Here is a 23,730-nt window from a genome sequence, read left to right as displayed (position 1 = left end):
CACACACACACACACACACACACACACACATACACACACACACACACACACACACACACACACACACGCACACACACATAGTGCGTTTCACTATCTTTGTGGGGACCCTTACCCTAACCTTAACCATAACCTAATTCTATCCCTAATCCTAAAACCAAGTCTTAACCCTCAAACAGCCCTTTAAAGTTGTGGGGTCCAGCATGTTGTCCCCATAAAGCTGTCCGGACCCCACAATCCTGGTTTTTGGACCCCACAAATATAGTTAAACGAGAACATACATACACACACACACACACACACACACACACACACACACACACACACATATACACACACATTAATGGTTTAGATTGAATTAAGTTAAAGTATTCCAAGGTTAATTTTAATTTGTAAAGTGATAGAAAATGGAAAATAAGTTACAGTTATAAAAAAACACTTCTCCACACACTCATGATCATACACTGGGAATAGCAATACTTATGATAGCACTTGGTTACCACTAGATGGCACTTCAGCATCATTTTTAGCATCATGTTTATCATGTCGAAAACTCTGAGCATTTACAGCTGAAGAGCTATTTAAGAACTATTAGACCAATTCACACTTGCACCTCACTTCAATCTTTCTTAAAATATCCTTTCATTTCAGTCTTAATTATGTCTTGATTAAGATGACTTTATATACGCTTCCTGAATCCTTCTGTGTTATGTAAATATCACCCCAAGAACTTGGATAGTGTGTCCTCGATGTATTGTAAGATTTCTAAAGTTTGTTTTGATAAGGTTGTCTGTATATTGTAGGCATTTAGCCGACGTTCTACTTCAAAATCAATAACCATGTGATAAACATGAATTTTACAGTCACACTTGAACGGGATGCTGCGTGCAAAACCACAAGCTCAACCCCTCATGACTTCTGCTTTAAAGAAAGGTTGTCAGGTGCCAAGGCAGCCTGAGTTAGTACGCCACAATAAGAGAAGAAGGAAGACAATCTTATCTTCAAAATAATTGTCTAATTTACAGTTGAAATATAATAAATTGAAACAAAACTAATCTTTTTTCATGTAGCACCAAATGACCCAAGATTTTTTTCTGTCACGGCTCTCGCGTCAGTGCTTCAGCGCTTACCTCACCATGTGGCGATATTCTTGGCTTTCAAAACTCACTTGATCTGGACTGAGTTTGGCAACCGAGGTTCATTGTCCAACCAAATGTCAACACACTCTCTGTCACATCCACTCTCGAAATCTCGGGTCTACAAATTTCAAAGCTGTGCTATTATTGCTGTTTTTTTAATGGTGGAACGCTGCCTTCTCTTTTCTAAAAGTCTCTGTTTTTGACCTCCAGTTTAATTTCAAATCTTATTGTCAGTCCCAGATAACACAGGTTTTGTCCGTGTTCTAAAGGTCATACACGCCAAAAAGTTTTTTAAATGACCCTACTTGATGCTTCACTTCATGGACTAATCCATTGAGAAAGGGTTTTATTTTGAAAGACGTTTTGCTTACCATTTTTTCTGTCTGACATTGTGATGGATGGGGAAGAGGTGGGGTTAAAAGAGAACATCTACTTTGAACACTGAAGTGTTAATGCACTATGTGCTGTGGTAGTCTGCATGTCTTGATATCTCAACTTGACTGCATGTAACTGTTTTGGCGTTTCCAATTTTTGCTTTTATCTCTTGGATATAAATGACGGATTGCCAAATGGGTAAGATCTGATTTGCTCTCTTTCTCTCTTTTTATGGCTGGTTCTCACAGTTTGTATTTCATTTTAGACATCCACAAAGACTTTAAAACATGTACTGGAATTGCGTTTTCAATTTGTGTTCTAAAAAAAAAAAAATTATTTAATATTTTAAGTTGAGGCATAAGGCAGTGTTTCATTGCATTATCAACTATGTTATGCTATTTACCTGAATACATTTTCTTTTAATCTATTCCTACATATGGTGACTGATTGGGTATTTAACTATCCTGTCAATGTTAGATAGGTAGGTAGGTAGATAGATAGATAGGTAGATAGATAGATAGATAGATAGATAGATAGATAGATAGATAGATAGATAGATAGATAGATAGATAGATGAATAGATAGATGAATAGACAGATAGATAGATAAAAAGATTAAAAAATAATCTGTGATGATAAAAGACCAGACAAGAGCAGCAGCATCAGTAAAACTATTATGACATTAACTTGGTATTTTTAATACTTAAGCTCTAATTTGTGGTTATTAACAAACTGGGGTTTATGACACGAAGTAAAAGAAAAAGTAAGACAAGAAAGTGTCACACGTTTATCTTAAACAATGCCAGCTGTTTGGTATTACAACTTCCATCTCCTCACACTGTCAGCTTTTTAGATAAAAAAAAACATCTAAACATCCCACCATTAAAGTTGCCGTGTCAAGCATATGTCCACAGCTAGTTTTCAGATAAAAGCCCAAATCTTAAAGATGTAAATGAAGAGTTCAAAACGTATGCCTGTCAGAGTTGTTGCACAAGATATGTAAAGGAAGGGTGGGGATATGGAAGTCCTGTGGTCAGGACATCAACACTAAACAGCTCACAGATCTCTATAGGAAGTGTTACCTTTTTGTTCACTTTATAATTCTACAAGGATTGTTTCTCACAGAGGATGCAAAATTTTTATTCCACGTTGATGTCTCTAACTGTGTGAAACAAATGCTACTCTCCCCCATCTGCCCTACTGAGGTCTAGTTCCACTGGTGGCCTACCAAAAGCACTCTGCTGCGTTTATCTGTGAAATCTTCTTTGCTAATGAGAGACATTTATATTGCTTCTGTTTTTCTCTTCTGGGAACTTGCTCTCTGTATGCTGACATTCGAATCTGCCCTCTAACTTTGCCTTAAGCTTTTTTTTCCCACAGACAAAAGCTGCAGCCGATTATCTTTGTAAGAAATTAGTAAGATGAAAGTTATGATAATGGAATTTGCTACCTTGCAAAATGTTTCTTAACTCCTCTGTTCCAGTAGGAATAAATGCAGCAACAGTGTAAACCAGCCACATATGACATTCTTATATTCATGTTTTTTAATAAGTCAATTAAGATTCAACATGGTTAATGTATATCACATTTGGAAATAATCTGTGCATTAGAAGGGACAGATACTATTACAAACATACAAACAAGCTTTGCAGATGCCAAGTTTCCAGAGGAAAGTACTATCTTGAACACCATGATCAGCATACAGCAAGAGACATACTGTACAGTACACATCAATGTTCTTTCAATTCACAGTCCATAACAAAGAACAAAGTAAGACAATCTCATACAAAAGATGATGATGATCTCAACAACAATAGGCTGAATTGCTATGAATATTTTGCAGATATGCATGGTGCCCAGAGGATGAATCCTAATGTTTTTTTTGCGATCCCTTGACTTTTTTCCTATTGCACCACTTCTCTTTTGAAATATCGCAACATCGTACTTGAAAGATTGGCACAGCATTTGGTACAGATACCCATGGTGACATGTAGATGAATCTTATTAACTTTGGGTAAACCCTTTCCTTGTCCCCCTGTACAACCATGAGGCTGAAATGTATGGTTTGGAGTGAAATGTCTCAACAACTACTAGATGCATTGTCATTGGAAAATGTATTAATTCACCCTCACAAGGAATTGTAAAAAACGTGATCCCTTAACTTTTCATCTAGTGCCTTCATCAGGTCAACATTTTAAAATGTTCTACCAATAATGACCAAATACCTGCAAAACTACTCACATTCCTATCACCTTCAGCTGTACTTTGCATTTAGTGCTATTAGCTAATGTTAGCATGCTAACATACCCAACTAACATGGTAAAAATGGTGAACATTAGCATTAACCATTGCATAAGGCTCAAAGCATCACTGTAGCACCTCCCAATGCCGATGAATTTGAATTTTTTAATTTGAATTTGTTTCTTTTGCACAATAAAATCAAGACAACAGAAACACAAGAAAAGAAAATAATATAAAATAAAGAATATGCAGGTGAGATTAAGAAAACCCCTAGGGGCTTATAGAAGGAATCTCACTCAGAAAAGTAAAGAAATATACAACGAGCAATTACAATTACAAGAGTCCTAAACAAACAACAAATTGAACACAAGTAAATACTGAATAATAAAAAAAGCATAAGGTTGGCTACATAAACAACAAAGGCATAAAATAAATTAAATATAGAATATACATTAAATGAGGCTATGTGGACTTATGTGTGTGTGAGTAGTTAAGGCCGTTTTATGCTTCTGTTTCGAATCAACGGCGTACCCCGCAGAACACTCTGCATCTCCGCCGGACCTCTCGAAAAATGTAACTACACGTCGCAGCGACGCATGCCGCTCAGCCGTGGCTTGGTAGCGTTGTATTTCCCCCAACTCATTTCCTGGTTCTCCTTCTCCATAAACAACATGATGAAATCAAGGAGAGGGTTAACTTTCCCTGCTAAAGGTCACATCGTGGTCAGAAAACACTGGGGAGACACTTTGTTTCTCTCAGTATGACTCTAGAGTCGCTACTCGCTCCGAAAGCTAATTGCCGTCAGTCTCTCCCTTCCCCCCTCTACCACACACTCCCCCCCCCACACACACACACAAACAAACATGCTGGCTCGACGCACACACCAGCGCACAAGTATAAAACACTAGGCCACTTACGTTGGCTACGGCGAAAGCTCTGCGTGGGGCCTCCGCAGAACCATAAAACCGCCTTTAGACTCACACGTACACAGATGGCGTTGCTGTAGACTCTCACTCTTGTTTTCTGTCATTCTTACTTTAATCATAGGTTACCTGGATAATTGAACCCAGCAATGTAATGGGTTGAATGTGTGAAAATGGACAAACACTCTAACAATAATCAGGCATAGAGAACTCTGGCACACCAGACGAGGCAATAACCAAATTTAATTGATGATATAGAACCTGGGAAGTGTAATTTGTCGCTCACATATGGCTCTTGATGGACACATTATTTGTTACATAGCAACCTGCAAGTATAGTTTTGTAACCAACCACAACACCTAAATGAAAACCATTTCTTATCTAATATGACTGTGTCAGATTTTTCATGATTCATACATCACTTCTGTATGCCATTGAGCAACTCTTATGTGGGAGTGGGGTGGATGGTGGTTGGGAGAGAGGAAATATGACAAAGAGTTCGACCACAGAGCCTGTTAGCTGTGTTTGAATATGTTTCCATTTATTTGCATGCCTTTGCCTTGTGTTTTTCAAGAAATGTATTCATGGTTATATTTTGCGGCGGCAGAGAAAAACCACACCACCTGTCTCTCCTATCTTCCAGAGAAACCTCTCTTCCTCATGCTGTGGCTATCTTAGAATGTTTGTACAATATGCAGATGCTGTGGGTAGATTTATAATATAATCAAATTAAATGACAGATCTTGCATGTTTCCACAATTCCGCAAGATGATTAAATAGATGACTAAAATAGATGATTGAGCCATCAGTGTTTCTTACGTCTTTATTTTACATGACTATCCTGATGTGTTGAAAGTTGTGAGGGCTGATTACAAAGAACATGAATCTGCATTCCTGAGAATCAGTTTGACGGTTTTTTGTCCCAATTACTGTACAGTTTCCTCAGATTTTACAGCAGATGAGAAGATGGAGATTGAAAGCATTAGGACGTATAAGGAAACCCTTCTGGATGATATCCAGGTACGTACACGCGCATATTGTAACCCTAAAATAGGGTTTCTCAAATTGGGATATGCATACTCCTAGGGGGACTTTGGAGTACTTCAGTGGGTACATCAGTCATGCATACTTCCTAAAATGACTAAACACTAAAATAACGCATGAATCAACTGATTGTAAACATTTGAAATGTAGCATTTAAGTGATTTCAGTTAAAATATGGTTTTTAGTAACTTAGACACTGATGGCACAGCGCTGTATGTGCCTCTTTATACAGTGGCGCGATTACAGAAGGCTTGTATCATGTGGACGCGCCGACAGTTTTGTTGTCATTACATAGAATCCTTCATGGGGGCGACAGAAACTACGCACTATAGCTTTAATTTTAAATTTTCTGGCAAAAATGACTCCTGCTCTTAATATTGACTAAACCAATATTGAAGATGTACTGTATTCTTTCATTCTGTGCAGAAGTTAAAGATGGAGATAGACAACGTCATGGCAGATATACTCACCTTTGAGTCGTCGGAGGAAAAGTGAGTTTTGCTGGGGGGAAATCCCCACACCCACCTTTTACAGAACTCTTTTGACAACTCCCACTTAATGCTCCTATTTACTCAAGGAGGATTTTAAAGAAATAATTAAAGTAAATCCAATTTTCAAAATAGCATTTCTTGTACTGATCCCATTAGAATGGGCATTTGCTTTCAGGAAACAATAGTGTTCTCATACTGCATAGTGAATTTAACTAAAAACTCCCTCCAATAAAGTAAATCTCAAATTTTTCAACAATTCCACCTTTCTGCCTGTCATATCAAATCAAACCACCTTTTTCTTGAAACCTAGTACTCCATTAGTTTACTGTACATTTAAGGTTAAAGTGTAACTACAGTTTTTTTACCTTCACAAAAGTGCTCTTTTTGCCACTGACAGGCTCAGATTAATATTCAGTGTCTGACAACATTATGAAAAGGATTTCGAAGGAGGTTGACCTTTCTGTTAAAGAGTAAGATCCTTTTTATAAAAATCAAATATTTGAGAATAAAAAATTTAATTTTTAAATCCGCTAAATTGCTTTCACTAAACCCATCAGACTCCATGTAATTGAACTGTAATTTTAGCATTGTAAAATACACTTCATTCGGGGTCGACAGAAACAAATTAAATATATGAAAAAGCTGTTTTGGGTCGTCTTCTCACTTTTCCAACCATCACAACTTTAGTTTTGGTTGAAATAAACACATAGTTTACCGATTTACATGTGAAAATATGTTGGCTCTACACGCTAAAAGTATTAATTTTTTAAACGGAGTTGGGTGGGTTTAGCGCTAGTGACTTCAGAGCTGTTTCTGGTTAAACATGAAGGTCTTAGGGAGGTTTTAAAGGTCTATCTCTGAAGGGATCCTTTCCATAATGTTGTCAGACACTTAGTATATTAATCTGAGCCTGTCCGTGGCAAAACAAGCACTTTTGTGAAGGTAAATACAAGCTTGACAATTGCCCTATTAACGTACATTGTAGCTTGTTTCGCTGCTGCCGACTGCAGCAATCTCGCTTAAAACTGGACCAATGTCAAAAACTATTGTTCCCATCAGTCACTTAGATACAAAAACATAGGAAAACAAGGTCCAGGTTGAAAAAACGGTAGTTACCCTTTAATGTCTAATGTTATGTCTGTCTAAACAACTGCTGCAAAAAGAAAATACAGTCCCACCCACTTACACTGGAGGTGGATTTCGCTACCTTTGCACTGTTTACAGTCTGTTTGCTAAGCTAAGCTAAACGGCTACTGCCTGTGGCTTCATATTGACTGGTATTGATGTTCTTCCTTACTATCAAAAAGCATATCTCCCTAAATGTTGAACTATTCCTGAAAGCTTACTATGTGTCTGTGACTATACTGTACTACCGCATAATAACATTTGAGCACTTTAACATTTTAGCAAAGATAAATGACTAAATAACCAAATAAATAATTAGCATGGCTACCAATGATGATGCAATTGAATGCACAGTTTAGGTTATAAATAGCGTTAAGAGTGATCTTGAGGCTTATGCTTACAAATAATTGGCTTTAGAGAGAAGTCTGCTTCTCATAGAATTTAAGTTTAAAAAAAAAGTTTAAAAATGTGTATGTAGCATTATTTAATTACTACTTTTGATTTTTTTTCTTCAATGTTGCTTTTCCAGCAGCAAGACCCTAGAGAAGAGCAAACAGTTGTCTGCAAATGGGAAGAAGAAATTCAACATGGACCCCAAAAAGGTGAGTTCAGAAGAGTGTGCATGTGTGTCTGTGGGTAGTCTTTTGAGACAAAAGTAAAGGGAGCATGTTTTAGCTATGATTAGCAGTGATACCTTATGGGGCGGCCTCTAGCTCACCCAGTAGGCTAGATTGTGCACCCTATGCAGGCCGAGTCTTTCAGCGGCCCAGTTTTCAAATCCGGCCCTTTGCTGTGTGTCGTCCCCTCTCTCTCTCTCTCTGTCCTCTTTTCTGTCTATCCCACTTTCAAAATATAATCTTAAAGAGAAAGGAGCAAAATGCTTCATAAGAAATCTTGCTTTTCTTAAACAGTTTAAAAAAAGAACCTTGCACATGTCACCGTGTGTCTCTGAGTTAATTTTTCTCAAATACAGCCCTTTAGCGAGAAGCTCTCGCCTTGTCTCTGTGTGGACTTCCTCTCACCTAACCACACTGTGAGTCTGTCAGGGTGCAGGTCCACGGCACAGTTTCTGTGGTTTCAGGTTTCAGTGACACATCAAGCTTGTTGCTGTTGTACACCCAGATGCAGAACAACAAATAAAAAGCATTGCCATTATTTGGCTTACCAGAATTATAGGTCTACTTTGAACTGTGGTTAGTATATTAGGTTACCTGAACTGTAGATGGACTTTAGTTTAGGTCAACTTTAGGCCCTCTTTCTGTTTCCTTTATACTTTCTTCTGTTGACTGTAAGACTTTAGATGACGTTTAGATTCCTAGATAATTATTTATGCTTATGTGTATAGGGACAAGTAGCATAGAACTACTATACCACACAACGCAGCATTTGTAGCCTAAACTCATTTGAAATGCATGTCCCTAGCTGGACCCTTTTTAAAAAAAATAAATAAATAACTTGATGCATACCTGAAAATGCAAACAACTCACAAGAAAATACAGCCAAAACAATACTAAACACAGACTAATACAATAAATCACCATACAACAGGAGCATCAGATTAGACCATTGCAGGGACATAACATGCATTCTAACCAACATGAAATTGGGATATGGGAAAGAGATGTGGTAAGATGTTTTTTTAGGAGTTTGAAAAAACTACATCCTACAGTCTACACATTCTAAACTTTCACGTCAGCTTCTGTGCTCTGTATGGTTTGTTTTTAAGTTTTCTGTTAATAATTTGGGTCTTTTAAGTTTGGGAAAGGATGTTATTGTCACACACCATGAACATAGCCGACAGCAATTCCAGCATTTAGAACTCTCATGTCATTCTTGTTGAAGTTGTGTTATTTTTGCCTATGTTGGCACCATCAATGCTGCGCTAGAGGTTTCTGCTTTTAGAGATCATTATTTCCATTGCAAATACATTTTTGAATATCCTTTTTCCTCTCCGAACCAAGTGATGGAGGAGAAAGAGGAAGAGAAATTAGTTTTGAGGAATCAGGATTACAGAAGCTGCTCGTTCTTACCAACCGGAGATGAGGTCGTTATGAAACTTAACACATTTAACTACAGCACAGTGAGCATAGTGTTTGTCTGTGCATGGTTTAGTGGATGCGTTTAAAGCACTATGTCATAAACTAAAAACGCAACTTAGCTGTGCAAGTTTAGCCGTCTGTGCAATAAAACAAACAGCAAATAATGTGGACGTACAAACGTGAACTGTACCTCCAGTAAAGTCTACTTTGTGTGTGTGTGTGTGTGTGTGTGTGTGTGTGTGTGTGTGTGTGTGTCATGTATTATCTGTGTGTGTGTTTGTGCGTGTATTATGTCTGTGTGCGTGTGTGTGTCTGTGTGTGTGTGTGCGTGTTTGTGCGTGTATTATGTCTGTGTGCGTGTGTGTGTCTGTGTGCGTGTGTGCGTTTGTGTGTCTGTGTGCATGTATTATGTGTGTGTGCGTGTTTGTACGTTTGTGTGCGTGTATTATGTTTGTGTGTGTGTTTGTGTGTATGTATTATGTGTGTGTGCGTGCGTGCGTGCGTGCGTGCGTGCGTGCGTGCGTGCGTGCATGTTTTTGTGTGTGTGTGTGTGTGTGTGTGTGTGTGCAGGGCATCAATTACCTGGTGGAGAATAAGCTGCTGGAAAGAAGTGCTCAATCCATCGCTGACTTCCTCTACAAAGAGGAGGGACTCAACAAGACAGCCATTGGAGAATTCCTTGGAGAAAGGTGAGGAGGGAGGAGGAGAAGGAGGAGGAGGAGGAGGAGGAGGAGGAGGAGGAGGAGGAGGAAAGAGTTGACAGACAGTAGGGAACAGAGCAGGAGGTTGGAAGACAAGGGGGTAAAGAGGTACGTAAATGATGAGGTTAATAAAGAGTAGGAAGAAAGGCTGGGCAATGTATCAATATTATATCGATATTGTAATATGAGACTAGATATGGTCTTAGATTTTTGGTATCGTAATATCGTCATATGTTGTCTTTTCCGGGTTTTAAAGGCTACATTACAGTAAAGTGATGTCATTTTCTGAACTGACCATGACTGTTCTAGCTGTTGTATTATCTGCCTTTACCCACTTAGTCATTATATCCACATTACAGATGATTATGTATCTAAATTGTGAAAGAGGAAATTGAGGATTTGATACAGAAAAAGTAGAAGGAAGAGAGAAAATTAGTATCAGGTAGTTAGCAGCCATGGGAGGAGGAAGTTGGGGAAAAAGGGGAATCTTTGAAGGAAAAATGAAGAAATGTGTGCACAAATGACATGTGAGTTCACTGAGAGACACTCCCATTGACAAGTGATTGTCAATCATCCCACACCTGGGGAAACAGAATGGAAGGAGCAGAATATATTTAAGACCATGGTTGTGTTCATCACTAAAATACTCTTGACGAAGGTCCAGAGGGACCAAAATGTTAGTTTTCTTTAATAAATGGTAATGCTGCAGCAGGAGGCAGTGTGAAGGATTTTCTCTTTCCTCCTGTGCACCTGCACAGAAGAATTGTTTGGATGTGCGAATGTTTTCTTTAACTCTTGTGTTGTCCTCGGGTCAAATGTGACCTGTTTTCAAAGTTTTTATATCAGAAATATGGGTTTCTTATAACCAAATTGCCCCAAAATAACTTGGATGCATGCATGTACGTTGTATGAAACCCATACAACATATACATTTATGCATCCATGTCATTCACAGGTAAAATGATTGATTACTTCCATTGAATTTTGGTTGTTTTATTTAATTTCATGGCTTTTGAAAAAAAAATGGTTTAAATGGTTTCAAAACAGCATCCCGACCAAACTTTGACATTACCCAGTCTGTGATTCACTCAACATCCTCTGATTCACTATTGTATTAGTCAAAATGATTCATAATATCTTCTTTTTTTCAAACAAAAAAAATAGGTATAATGTCCTTTTATTAGGTTTATTGCCCATGAATAAATAAAAGTGTTGAAAAGAGGGATACAAATGTTTAAAAAAGCGTCAAAAGCATAAAAAAGCGTCGGAAAAAGTTCCAAATGAGGCGCATTTTTCAATTTTGACCCGGAATGACAAGTTCATGGACGACGGTGAAGACAACACAATGGTTAAAAGGAAAATTTAGAAAAAATAAAAGAAAAAAAGGGGAGGAAAAAGCATACAGCAGGAGGACAGATTTGAGAGCAGGTTCCAACAGAAAAAGTGAAAACCTTCCTGTGGTTTCATGTGTCTTCCTCCTACCATGATGTGTCCCACAGGGAGGAGCTCCACCTCCAGACCCTGAAGGCCTTCGTGGAGCTGCACGAGTTCTCCGACCTCAACCTGGTCCAGGCCCTCAGGTCTGCTCCTTTCTATCTTCACTCCTGTCTCATCCATTACCTACACTCATCATCACACATGCATGTATAGCTCTTATCGAGATTCACTTACAATGAGAGCAATGGCATCAACAGAATAAGTTTAATAATATAGGAGGTTAAGGTGCCTTGTGAAAGATGAAAGATGACAAATAAAAAAGACAAAGAGAAAAGAAGTGATTGATAATAGCTTGAGAAATACATCAAGACAATGGCAATATATAAATACTACAGGCCTACTTACAGTTACTAAAATCAGGAATCACTTAGATTTATTTTGGACTAAAAATTGTTGAGCAATTATTAATGAATACATTTAGAATCGCAGCAGTTCTGGAGCGCCCTGGTGGCTCACCTGGTTGAGCGTGCGCCCCATGTGCTGGGCCTCAGCCCTTACCGCAGCGCCCCAGGTTCGGTTCTGACCCGCGGCATTCTCTCTCTCTCCCCACTTTCCTGTCTTCATCTGTCCTCTCAAATAAATGCCAAAAAAATCAACATATATCTTTAAAAAAAAAAGAATTGCAGCAATTCCATATTTCACAATTTTCACTAAATTATGACAGTGATGTTTTTATTGTGCATATTTTTTCGAGGCACATTTTAGAGACACAATTTGACACCATCTTTAAATCCAACATTAACTTAACTTTCTTGGTGTTCCAGATCCACACAAAATATTACAAAGTGAAAAAAAAAGATAATATAACTTAAAAGTCTTGAGATAATCACTTAAAGCTTTAATGTGTAACTTTTTGATATTAATAAACGTCCGTTACATTCACCTAAGCGCGATCACCTAAGGCTTGTATCGTGTGGACACGCCTCTACAGTTTGGTTGTCATTACTTAGAATTCCTCACGGGGGTGACAGAAACTACGCACTTTGAGCGAAACTACTATCAGAATAACAATTTCAGTTAGTTTTTATTTTTTTACATGATTACATAATGCAGATTACAGTCGGTTACATGCGGTTCAGCAGCCACATAAATCACAGTGAGTTCCCCTATAGAGTATGAGAGGGGCTTCTGTTAGCATAGAAATGTTTGCCCCCACATCAGTGGAACGTGACATTCTACCGCCTGCGTCAAAAAGTAGTCAGACAGTAGGCAGTCATTGGGATAACTACTCAGCCACAGCCAACAGTTGACGTTGTTTGTGGCTTTGTCAGGAAAATATTACCCTGATAATGTCATAGTGATGTCATTCAGATTATTGTGGCTATGGATTTGTGGCAAAAAGCCTGCATCACAAAAAGGGGATGTGGAGAAAATGTACCAGGCAGGAAGATTGAAATTAAAAAGATACTAGTGGTTGCATTATGGGAAATGTAGAATCCAAAGTTTTCCTGGCGAAGGACGGCCTCCCAGAGCTGCTACCGTGGCTTTGTCTAAGGATTACAAGTATTGTAATGTATGCATTACATCCTGGGGGTTTATGTTGTTGTTGTGGTGTGTGTGTGTGTGTGACAGACAGTTCCTGTGGAGTTTCCGTCTGCCTGGTGAAGCCCAGAAGATCGACCGCATGATGGAGGCCTTTGCCACGCGCTACTGTGACTGCAACACTCATGTCTTCCAGTCGACCGGTGAGCTTAAATATACATCTGTCCACTTCCTGTCTGGACTCTGTGTGTGTCTGGACTCTGTGTGTGTGTGTGTGTGTGTGTGTGTGTGTGTGTGTGTGTGTGTGTGTGTGTGTGTGTGTGTGCTTGTAATGCTATCTTCTTGAGGACCAATTTACCGTTATTAACCATTGTAGTGAGGACATTTCTGCATTGTGAGGACATTTTGGCCGGTCCTCGCTACAAAAAACAATATGTAGGTTGATCTAGTGCAGGGTTACACTGTAAGGTTAGACATAATAGTGGACTATGGGAATTTGCATGTGGATGTTTGCATGTTACACAATGTATTCTGAAGTGTCCGGTTGTGTACATGCTCCTATTCATGTGAACTTTTTGTAAAATCACCCTTGTTTGTGTGTGTGTGTGTGTGTGTGTGTTGGTCTTCTAGCCCACTGGTATTCAGGACACCTCCCCTATCTCCTTCTGTACTGTATGTCTGTTTTCTTTTGGGGTTTTTTGTGCATTTGTGTTTATGCCTTTCTGCTGTAAAACCAATTGCCCTCCGGGGACAAAATAAAGTTGAAAGTTGAAGTCTTCTTCACTGACTCTGTATTTACGGGTGGACTACATGATTTGGAATCTACGTGATGGACATTTTGTTGCTGTGTCTTACACTTTGTGTATGTGTGTGTTTGTGTGTGCATCTTCCTCTCTAACACCAGACACATGCTACATCCTGTCATTTGCCATCATCATGCTCAACACCAGCCTCCACAACCCCAATGTGAAGGACAAGACCACTCTGGAGCGTTTCTTCTCCATGAACAGAGGCATCAACAACGGGGAGGATCTACCTGAAGACTTGCTTTCGGTGAGAACCCATCACACCGTCTAAAACCAGACACCAGGAAGTAATAACCCAACTTCTAAACCAGCTGGAAATTCAGTTTCTGGAAGAAAATTGGCCATTTTTTTATTTTTATTTTGGAATTTGTAACTCAAAATAACAATATGCATGGTCCACTGTATTTTAAAGGATAAGTTCACAATGTTTCTAGTCCAGTCTAGTTCAGATCCTGTTCTTACTGGGCATTAAGGGATCTCTTACTAGATAGAAAGGAGAAGGGACCACAAAAAGAGAATATACTGTCAAACATGTCAAAGACCGACATGAAAGTGAAAATTAAGTTAAAAATAGTAATATTGGCTCTTTTTTTTAAAATGGATGTTGCTACACTTTGTAAAACCATGCAGGGAAGTATCTGCTTGAAACATAATACCACTACCTCCCAATCACCACATCATCTGAAACAGATACTCACACGTTTCCTCCTTCAGGTTGGTCACACCTTATGGAATTTAACAGTGTGCCAGACTGTGGGCTGGTGTCAGATTAAAGATGTGTGAACACAACAGTGCCCAACTCTCACGGGAAAACAAAAATGCTGCTTCAGTGTCTCTCGTAACTGAAATCACACACAGACATGTTTGTGCTTTGGTGTCTCTTTTCGAGTGAGGGGATGTTTTAGTTTTAGTTGGCAATTTGTATCCCAATTGTTTGGACCGTTTAGAGTCTAAACGGTCCAAACAATTGGGATAAATTAGATGCTAAAGTCTAAAGTTAGACTTTAGCATCTAATTTATGCATTTAATTCATCTGATTGGCGTTTAGTCTTTTGCTCACAATTTATGTTCAGTGGTTGTATAAGACATTAATTAAATGCTAGAAAATGATGTTTTTTTTTTTTTCTTCAACTCTACACAGAAACTGTACGAGAGCATTCGCAACGAGCCTTTTAAAATCCCAGAGGATGATGGGAATGATCTGACTCACACGTTCTTCAACCCTGACAGAGAAGGCTGGCTCCTTAAACTTGGTAAAACAACTCTTCACAATAGTCTTATGAATAATTATCCATGTTAAACAGATTTTTAACAGCAAAATCCCTAAACTAAGAAGAAGGGGTTGCTGTGCTACATCACATCTAACTACGCTGCTACATAAGGGTAAAAACAGGAAAGTAAAGAGGAAGCAGTCAGAAAATGACCCAATAATGGAGCATAACCCTTTGTGTTTGCATGCAAACCACATAACGTCAGTGTAAGATTATGTAGAAGTTTAACTTCAAACTTTTTTTTTGATCAGCTTGTTTGAATGCTTGTCTGTTTCCGTTGACAACTGTTGGCCTCTTTTTTTATCTCAGGAGGTCGAGTGAAGACGTGGAAGAGGCGATGGTTCATCCTGACTGACAACTGCCTCTACTACTTTGAGTTCACCACTGTAAGCCTCCAACACTGCTCCTTTTAGTTAGCCAGTTTATTTAGTTAATTTCATTTTGAACACGTTCAAAAAATAAAACGATCAAAAAGACTGGTACATTTCAGTACAGGCAAGAAATCCTCAGCAAACATATCTTTCAAAATGATTGTAAATGATTCAAATAAGAACTTCCATGTTCAAAAAGTAGTAGGAAGAAGTTAAAAAAGAAACTTTTCTCATCCTCCCACCTTTTTCCTATTTTTGTACTTTAGTTAAAAAAAGATTTCAATTCCTAACCATAGACTGTATATTAATGGACAGAGCATGTGTGATGTCACCCATTGGTTTGTGGAGATCTGCTATCTGTCGTCGAGTTTGCCAACGAGAAGAAGGAGCAAGGGAGGAGCTGCTTACACTCTACGTTACGTTACACACTTTCACTGGCAAGCACATCATAGCCACGCCCTAAAACACCCCCCCCGCGCGCTTTATCGACGATTTCAAAATCAACGAGACCATAATTCAAAACATGAACACCATTCTGTGTTGCAGAAGACTTAAAACTAGCGATTGAGACCATAAACTCATTATGAAAATGTTTACTGAGGTAATAAATCAAGTGAGAAGTGGGTCACTTTCTCATAGACTTCTCCAGAAACAACAGGGTCTCACGGCTGTGTGTGTAAATGTCCACGTTATTCTTAATCTATTGATATGTGTTCACGGAGACGTTTTTCTCATTTTTTACGTGTAAATGTCACGTTATTTTCTCGGGGGAAAGGACGCCGGGAGGCGGCCGAAAAAGTCGCTCCATAAGCCGGGAGGCCCCCGCGAGACGGCCCGCAAGACGGCCCGCGAGACGGCCTGCTGGGGACGCCCCACAATAACGGGATGGCGGAGGTTGGGTTTAGGAAAAAACTTACGGGGAAAGGGCGCTTTAAACGCCAGGAGACGCGCCACAGTAACACGCGGGACAAAGCCCAACACGCGGGACACGATCCCCGCTCGCCCGGGGGGAAAGTCCAGTGTTGTTTCACCCATCCACCACCCCGACCAACCTCCCTACACGGATGTTCGGCTTTTTATATTACTCCATACCATTTTCGTGCTGTGGCCACAAAATATGCTTCCCATTGAAATACATTACTTTACATTTTCGTGTTGTCCACCACGTAAAAACCGACAAAAATGTCTCCGTGAACACGTATCAATAGATTCAAATAACGTCACATTTACACGAACTTCCATGAGACCAGGCTGACAGAAACAGACCTCCTTTTGCAACCGCATGTGTCGCCCCCTGCTGGAATTAAGGTAGAATGCAGGTTTAAGGCGCTTCCGCATTTGCAGCACTTCGCCGAACCGGATGCACTGTCCATTAATATACAGTCTATGTTCCTAACCTATTCATACATGTATACAGTCTATACGCATACATATATACATGCATATATACATACTTACATTCACATATACAAATGCATACACACATACATCCTTAGGTCCCTTGGGTCCCTTGGCTCAATATGTCAAGCCAACCGTTACCAATTTAGGGATTAAAATTGAGTCAGATATTAAGCTGGACAAACAGATTGGGGCGGTGGTTAAAGCAGACTTTTTCCAATTACAGCAGTTAATAATAAAATAAAGCCGATTCTTACGAGGCAGCACTTTGAGACAGTAATACACGCCTTTGTGACCACTAGGTTGGATTACTGTAACTCCCTATATGTAGGCATCAGTGCTGCTTCAGTTGCTCGTCTTCAGATGGTACAAAACGCTGCGGAACGTCTCTTAACAGGAGCACGTAAATATGAGCACATTACCCCCGTTTTAGCTTCACTCCACTGGCTCCCCGTATATTTTAGGATCCAATTTAAAATCAATTTACTTGTGTTTAAATCCTTAAATGGTCTTGCCCCATCATACATGTCCGAATTGCTTCACCCCTACACTCCGACACGCTCACTCAGGTCAGCTGATCAACTGCGCTTGAGTGTTCCTAAAACAAAGCGGAAACTTAAAGGGGATCGTACTTTTGCTGTGGCAGCTCCAAAAATATGGAATGAGCTACCTCTGCCTATCAGACAGGATTCTTCACTGTCTACTTTTAAATCTCTTCTTAAAACCCACCTTTTTTCCCTGGCATTTCCCAGCAGAGGCTGACATTTTTGTGCAATTATTTTTACTGTGATACTGTTTTTATGTTTTAAATGTTAGATGTTGTAAATGTTTTAAATTATTTTTACTTTTTTTCTGTACAGCACCTTGTGCAACATTGGTTGCTTTTAAAGTGCTTTATAAATAAATTTGATTGATTGATTGATTACCAGCTAACCCCTACCGGTGTCCATGTGTCACCTGTCAGTTAAACCAAACCGAATAATAGCGCATCTAAACTAGACTAATATATAAGCCCAAGAACAATACAGTCAGTACACAATACAATCACTTGGAGTCCTTCTCGTACCCATTCACATATAATATAGCTGAAAGTCTTTCAAGCCCTAGCATCCCTCTGCTCACTTTTTATTTTGTAGCCGTGACTATCGAAAATTGATTTTAGTGTCGATAAAAATGTCACAAGTTGTTACAATATAGAATTCTCTATCCCTTCTGCTTCCCTTCTTTTTGTGACACCGATGACATTTTTACTCTCGGCGTTTCCTTCTTGCGCTCCTGATCCATCACTCCATCTCTTTTGACCCTGTCTGCAGGATAAAGAGCCCAGAGGCATCATCCCTCTAGAGAACCTTTGTGTGAAAGAAGTGCCATATCCTCGCAAACCGGTAAGATATTGTCAGCTGGGTTTTTCTTTCAACACGGACATGTTTAAAAGCCAATTGAATTGTATTGAATAGAGAGTGTTCTGTAGATATAACACTCAAGATAGGTGAATGGATGTTAGATGTATAGATGAGTAGATTATCACGTGGTTTTGGTGTTGTGCAGTACTGTCTGGAGCTGTACAACCCCAACAGTCGAGGGCAGAAGATCAAAGCGTGTAAAACAGAGACAGACGGCAGAGTGGTGGAGGGGAAGCACCAGTCCTACACCATCTGTGCTCCCAGCGCCGAGGAGAGAGACTCCTGGATCGAAGCCATCAGGTCAGACCCACGCACACACGCACACACACACACACACACACACACACACACACACACACACACACACACACACAGATACACACACACACAGATAGACACACACAAACACAGATAGACACACACACACACACACACACACACACACACAGATAGACACACACACACGCACAGATAGACACACACACACACACACACACAGATAGACACACACACACAGATAGACACACACACACACACAGATAGATACACACACACACACACACACACACACACACACAAACACAGACAGATACACACACACACACACACACACACAGATAGACACACACACACACACAGATAGACACACACACACACACACACAAACACAGATAGACACACACACACACACACAGATAGACACACACACACACAGATAGACACACACACAGATAGACAGACACACACACACAAACTACACACACAGAGATAGACACACACACACACACACACACACACACACATCTAACCTTAAAGTGTCACTCTCCACTAGATCACCCTACATATTGAGTAGAAGATAGCATTACAAGCCCACGCACACAAACACACACACACACACACACACACACACACACACACACACACACACACACACACACACACACACACACACACACACACATCTAACCTTAAAGTGTCACTCTCCACTAGATCACCCTACATATTGAGTAGAAGATAGCATTACAAGCCCACACACACAAACACACACACACACACACACACACACACACAACACACACACACACACACACACACACATACAAACACAGCTGGTTTCGCAAACGTCCACACAATCAGCAGCATGGACATAACTGGACACTTCAGAATACATTGTGTAACATGCAAACATCCACATGCAAATTCCCATAGTCCTGTTTGTTTGTTTCCTTTTCCGAAACACACATTACATACAACCTTTAAGTGTAGCTCTCCACTAGATCAACCTACATATTGTTTTTTGTAGCAAGGACCAGCCAACATGTCCTCACAATGCAGAAATGTCCTCACTACAATGGTTTAAAACTGAAATTGGTCCTCAAGAAGATAGTACCCCCCACCACCCACCCACCCACCCACCCACCCACACACACACACACACACACTTAAAATACTGCTGCATTAGCCTCTTTATAATGACGATCTTGTTTACTTCAAACAGAGCGAGTATTACCAAGGATCCGTTCTACGACCTGGTCTCAGTCCGTAAGAAGAAGGTGATAAACCAAGCTCCTCAGGACTGAGCTCTCCAGTGCTCCCCATGGACGTTTATAGTACTGCCCCACAGTGGGATTCAGCCTCCCTTTAAGTTGTGTTAAACACCGCGCAACATGACTGAGCGAGGACAACGGAAGCTAGACACTGACAGTGGTCGTTTAGGCTATAGGAGGGACTTCTCTTTCCACTTCTCTTTTTACAGACTAAACTAAACAATGTCAAAGGGTGAAAACGAGCCACAAAGAATGAGTGGATATATCTTGTGCCATAAGAAGCGGATTTTTGGTTGCCTGCTCCACAAGATTTAGTTTCTTGGATTAGGAAGATAAATTAAGCAAGTGATGTCCCGGGAGGTCTACTGTCTTCATGCCCTCTCAACTTCTGTCCAGTGGATCAATATTTCCTGCATGAAAAGAGTTCTACATAATATGCTACTGTTCCGGTTATGTGTCATTAGAGGAGTGTTGCTAATGCTTCATTTTGTAAATACAGATATTTTTTCAAGCATTTAGAATTCATTTTTTGTTTCTTGTTGGAAAGTTTCTCGTACTTTATAGTGACATAGAATCTGCCTTAAAATGCAGAAAACTCGTTCTAATCAGACCAATGATTTCACTTACTACACTTATAGCACAGTGCAATAAGGCAAAGCAAGGCAAGGCAATTTACAAAATTAAAAACAGATAGAATACAGGCATAAAATTCACAGCACAGTACAATGAATTAAAAATAGGCAACGTCAAAAAGAGAGGTATTCAGCCTTGATTTAAAAGAGCTGAGAGTTGTTGCTGACTTCCAGTCACCTGGACGTTTGTTCCACATATGTGGAGCATAAAAACTGAACGCTGCTTCCCGCTTTTTGGTTCTGATTCTGGGGACAGCACGCAGGCCTGTCCCAGATGATCTGAGAGGTCTGGCTGGTTCATAGTTTACAAGCAGATCAGAAATCTATTTTGGCCCTAAACCGTTTAGTAATTAATAAACCAGAAGAAGTACTTTGAAATCAGTTCTTTGAGGCACTGGGAGCCAGTGTAGAGACTTCATAACTGGAGTGACGTGATCCACTTTCTTTGTCTTAGTGAGGACTCAAGCAGCAGTGTTCTGAATCAGCTGCAGCTGTCTGATTGATTTTTTGATTAGAGACCTGTAAAGACACCGTTACAGTAGTCTAGTCTACTAAAGATAAAAGCATCAACAAGTTTTTCCAAATCCTGTAGACACATAAGTCCTTTAACCCTTGATATATATTTTTAAGGTGATAGTAGGCAGACTTTGTTACGGTCTTAACATGGTTGTTAAAATGTAGGTCAGAGTCCATAATTACACCAAGATTTCTGGTTTTGTCTGTTGTTTTGAACATTGTTGTTTGAAATGAGCGCTGACTTTTTAATCGTTCATCTTTTGCTCCAAAGATAATCACCTCAGTTTCATAAGTGTAACCTGCATTGTGTCTATTTTGATTTTATTGTAATGTGTAGACTGTAATATATGAAATAAGCTGTTTCAGCTGTACCTTATATTGTGTGTTAGTGTAAGTACTGCATTTGTTGTACTCCCATGAATTATTTAATATTAAAACTATTCAATCGCCTGTTGACATGTACCGTTCGTGTTTTTGGTTTAAAGGAGCAAACTGACAGCTGTGTTTTCAGGTGTTTCCGTCTGAAACCATCAGACCACACCTTACTTTTTCATGTTTATGATCTGTGTGTGTGTGTGTGTGTGTGTGTGTGTGTGTGTGTTGATATGCTGAGATAACATGCTTGCACTGTGTGTGGTTCCTGAAGGGTGAAGCACCTAATCCACATTTGTGGTCACATCTAAAAGGTTTAGAAACCATCTAATTTTATCCATTTTACAAGTTATCTGCAGCTTCCTCAGGCATTGTTCATTTGACAAATTCCCATACCATATGCAGTAAACACATGTAAGACATTGTTCTTGAAAATATGTAATGTTTAGTTCCAGGATAAATATCAATATTGTGTCAACAGCATTCAATTATCATATTATAGCAGGTCCAATCTGCACATAAAAAAAAAGCAATCAAATGAAAACAACTGACATAACAACTACTTTACCTACACCAGTTGTTGAGTCTGATATCTTTTCACCTGAAAATGACCAAATCCATGCTAATGTGCTTCTTACAAACACATAACACCACCACGAATTGCAGATAGTGATCCATAATGCCACTGAGGGTTAACCGTCATATACTATAATGTATGTTTGTTTTAATCAAACTTGTCCCCCTAGGTGAGAAATTTTAGAACAATTTGGCTGTTGGAATACAATGAAAGAAGGAACCTCTGGCTGTCGAGATCTGACACTTAATTCTATTCTACAGAATGTTAAAATTAACATTAAGATGCAATTATCACAGGAAATAACAAATCTCTATTGCCTGCTGTGTGTCACTAAATCCGGTTCTAAATAAGTGAACGCCTCTCTCTGCTGCAGCTCTTACTTCCTGTTTCAGTGTTGCACCACATCCACCTCGCAACCCCCCCACCCCCACATGCTCAATTCAGCCCCTGAGTTCCCATCAGGCCTGCAGTTCCTCTCTGAGAACCTAATTGAAGCAAACACCCAGAAAAGAGAAGCAGAGGAGGCAGCTAGCGGTAGGTTTGTGCAGTGCAATCATCAGCTCTCCATCTTAAAGGGTTGTACTACCGGGTCTCACCACTGAGTGGCGCTTCCATCAAAGTAATGCCTCATGTTTGAAATGAAAATTATTTTCTGTCACAGAAATGTAACATTTGAAAATCATTGAGTAGTTTTTTTAGACTAGAATTTATGAACAATCTTAACATAAAAAAAAATCATCAAGTCTTATTTAAAGCTGTTCATTATCTGAAACCATTTATTGAGCACAGTGTAGAAGAGAGCCCACAACCTAAAAATATGGCAAATGGACATGAAATAAACATGATGCAATATTATTTCATAGATAAATTACAACATAGCAAATTAACAAAGAAATGTAGTCCAGTAGTGTTTACATATAAAAGGCCCGCAAACACCTCACCCCCACAGGGGTTGACACAGGTAGAAAAAAAGTAAAACTTTCATTTGGTTTAGTGTGTATTTGGTGGGAGAGTCAGACGGAGAAATCGATCACAGCCTGACAATGTCCTGCTTTAGGTTTCTCAGAGACAGTTTAACTCATCTTTGACTGTTGCCCTGCTGGTCTGGACTTTTATTTTGAAAGGGCAGCTGTGATTCACCATTTGGATGCTTGAAGGGGTATTAGAATTTGTAACAGAGAATGCTCACAAGTTTCTGAGCTAGAGTCCAAGTCAAGTTTCTGAGCTAGAGTCCAAGTCAAGTCTCTGAGCTAGAGTCCAAGTCAAGTCTCTGAGCTAGAGTCCAAGTCAAGGCTCAAGTCTCTGAGCTAGAGTCCAAGTCAAGTCTCTGAGCTAGAGTACAAGTCACGTCTCAAGTCTCTGAGCTAGAGTCCAATCAAAAGTCTCTAGTCTCTGAGCTAGAGTCCAAGTCAAGTCTTTGAGCTAGAGTCCAAGTCAAGTCTCTAGTATCTGAGCTAGAGTCCAAGTCAAGTCTTTGAGCTAGAGTCCAAGTCAAGTCTCAAGTCTCTGAGCTAGAGTCCAAGTCAAGTCTCAAGTCTCTGAGCTAGAATCCAAGTCAAGTCTCTAGTCTCTGAGCTAGAGTCCAAGTCAAGTCTCTGAGCTAGAGTCCAAGTCACGTCTCAAGTCTCTGAGCTAGAGTCCAATCAAAAGTCTCTAGTCTCTGAGCTAGAGTCCAAGTCAAGTCTTTGAGCTAGAGTCCAAGTCAAGGCTCAAGTCTCTGAGCTAGAGTCCAAGTCAAGTCTCTGAGCTAGAGTCCAAGTCACGTCTCAAGTCTCTGAGCTAGA

General features: G+C 39.7%; 1 protein-coding gene across 2 annotated transcripts; it reads left to right on the top strand.

Annotated features, from left to right (window-relative positions):
• The first annotated feature begins 1,590 nt into the window (after window positions 1-1,590).
• On the top strand, window positions 1,591-20,486 carry cyth4b (cytohesin 4b). 2 transcript variants are annotated; one of them, XM_028564928.1, is made up of 13 exons: window positions 1,591-1,709; window positions 5,612-5,694; window positions 6,145-6,209; window positions 7,867-7,936; window positions 9,944-10,062; window positions 11,574-11,654; window positions 13,144-13,256; window positions 13,958-14,106; window positions 15,001-15,112; window positions 15,440-15,516; window positions 18,213-18,284; window positions 18,448-18,602; window positions 19,801-20,486. In XM_028564928.1, exons 1-13 carry the CDS (start codon window positions 1,691-1,693, stop codon window positions 19,880-19,882), a joined length of 1,197 nt encoding a protein of 398 aa, XP_028420729.1. In that variant the 5' UTR covers window positions 1,591-1,690; the 3' UTR covers window positions 19,883-20,486. The 2 variants fall into 2 exon arrangements, with proteins under 2 accessions (XP_028420729.1, XP_028420720.1); XM_028564919.1 differs by having other exon boundaries at window positions 7,864-7,936.
• The last annotated feature ends 3,244 nt before the right edge of the window (window positions 20,487-23,730 follow it).

The sequence above is a fragment of the Perca flavescens genome, chromosome 2, assembly GCF_004354835.1.
Source record: "Perca flavescens isolate YP-PL-M2 chromosome 2, PFLA_1.0, whole genome shotgun sequence".
Taxonomy (NCBI): domain Eukaryota; kingdom Metazoa; phylum Chordata; class Actinopteri; order Perciformes; family Percidae; genus Perca; species Perca flavescens.
Note: the sequence above shows the minus strand (reverse complement) of the source record. Positions and strands in the feature narration are given on the sequence as shown.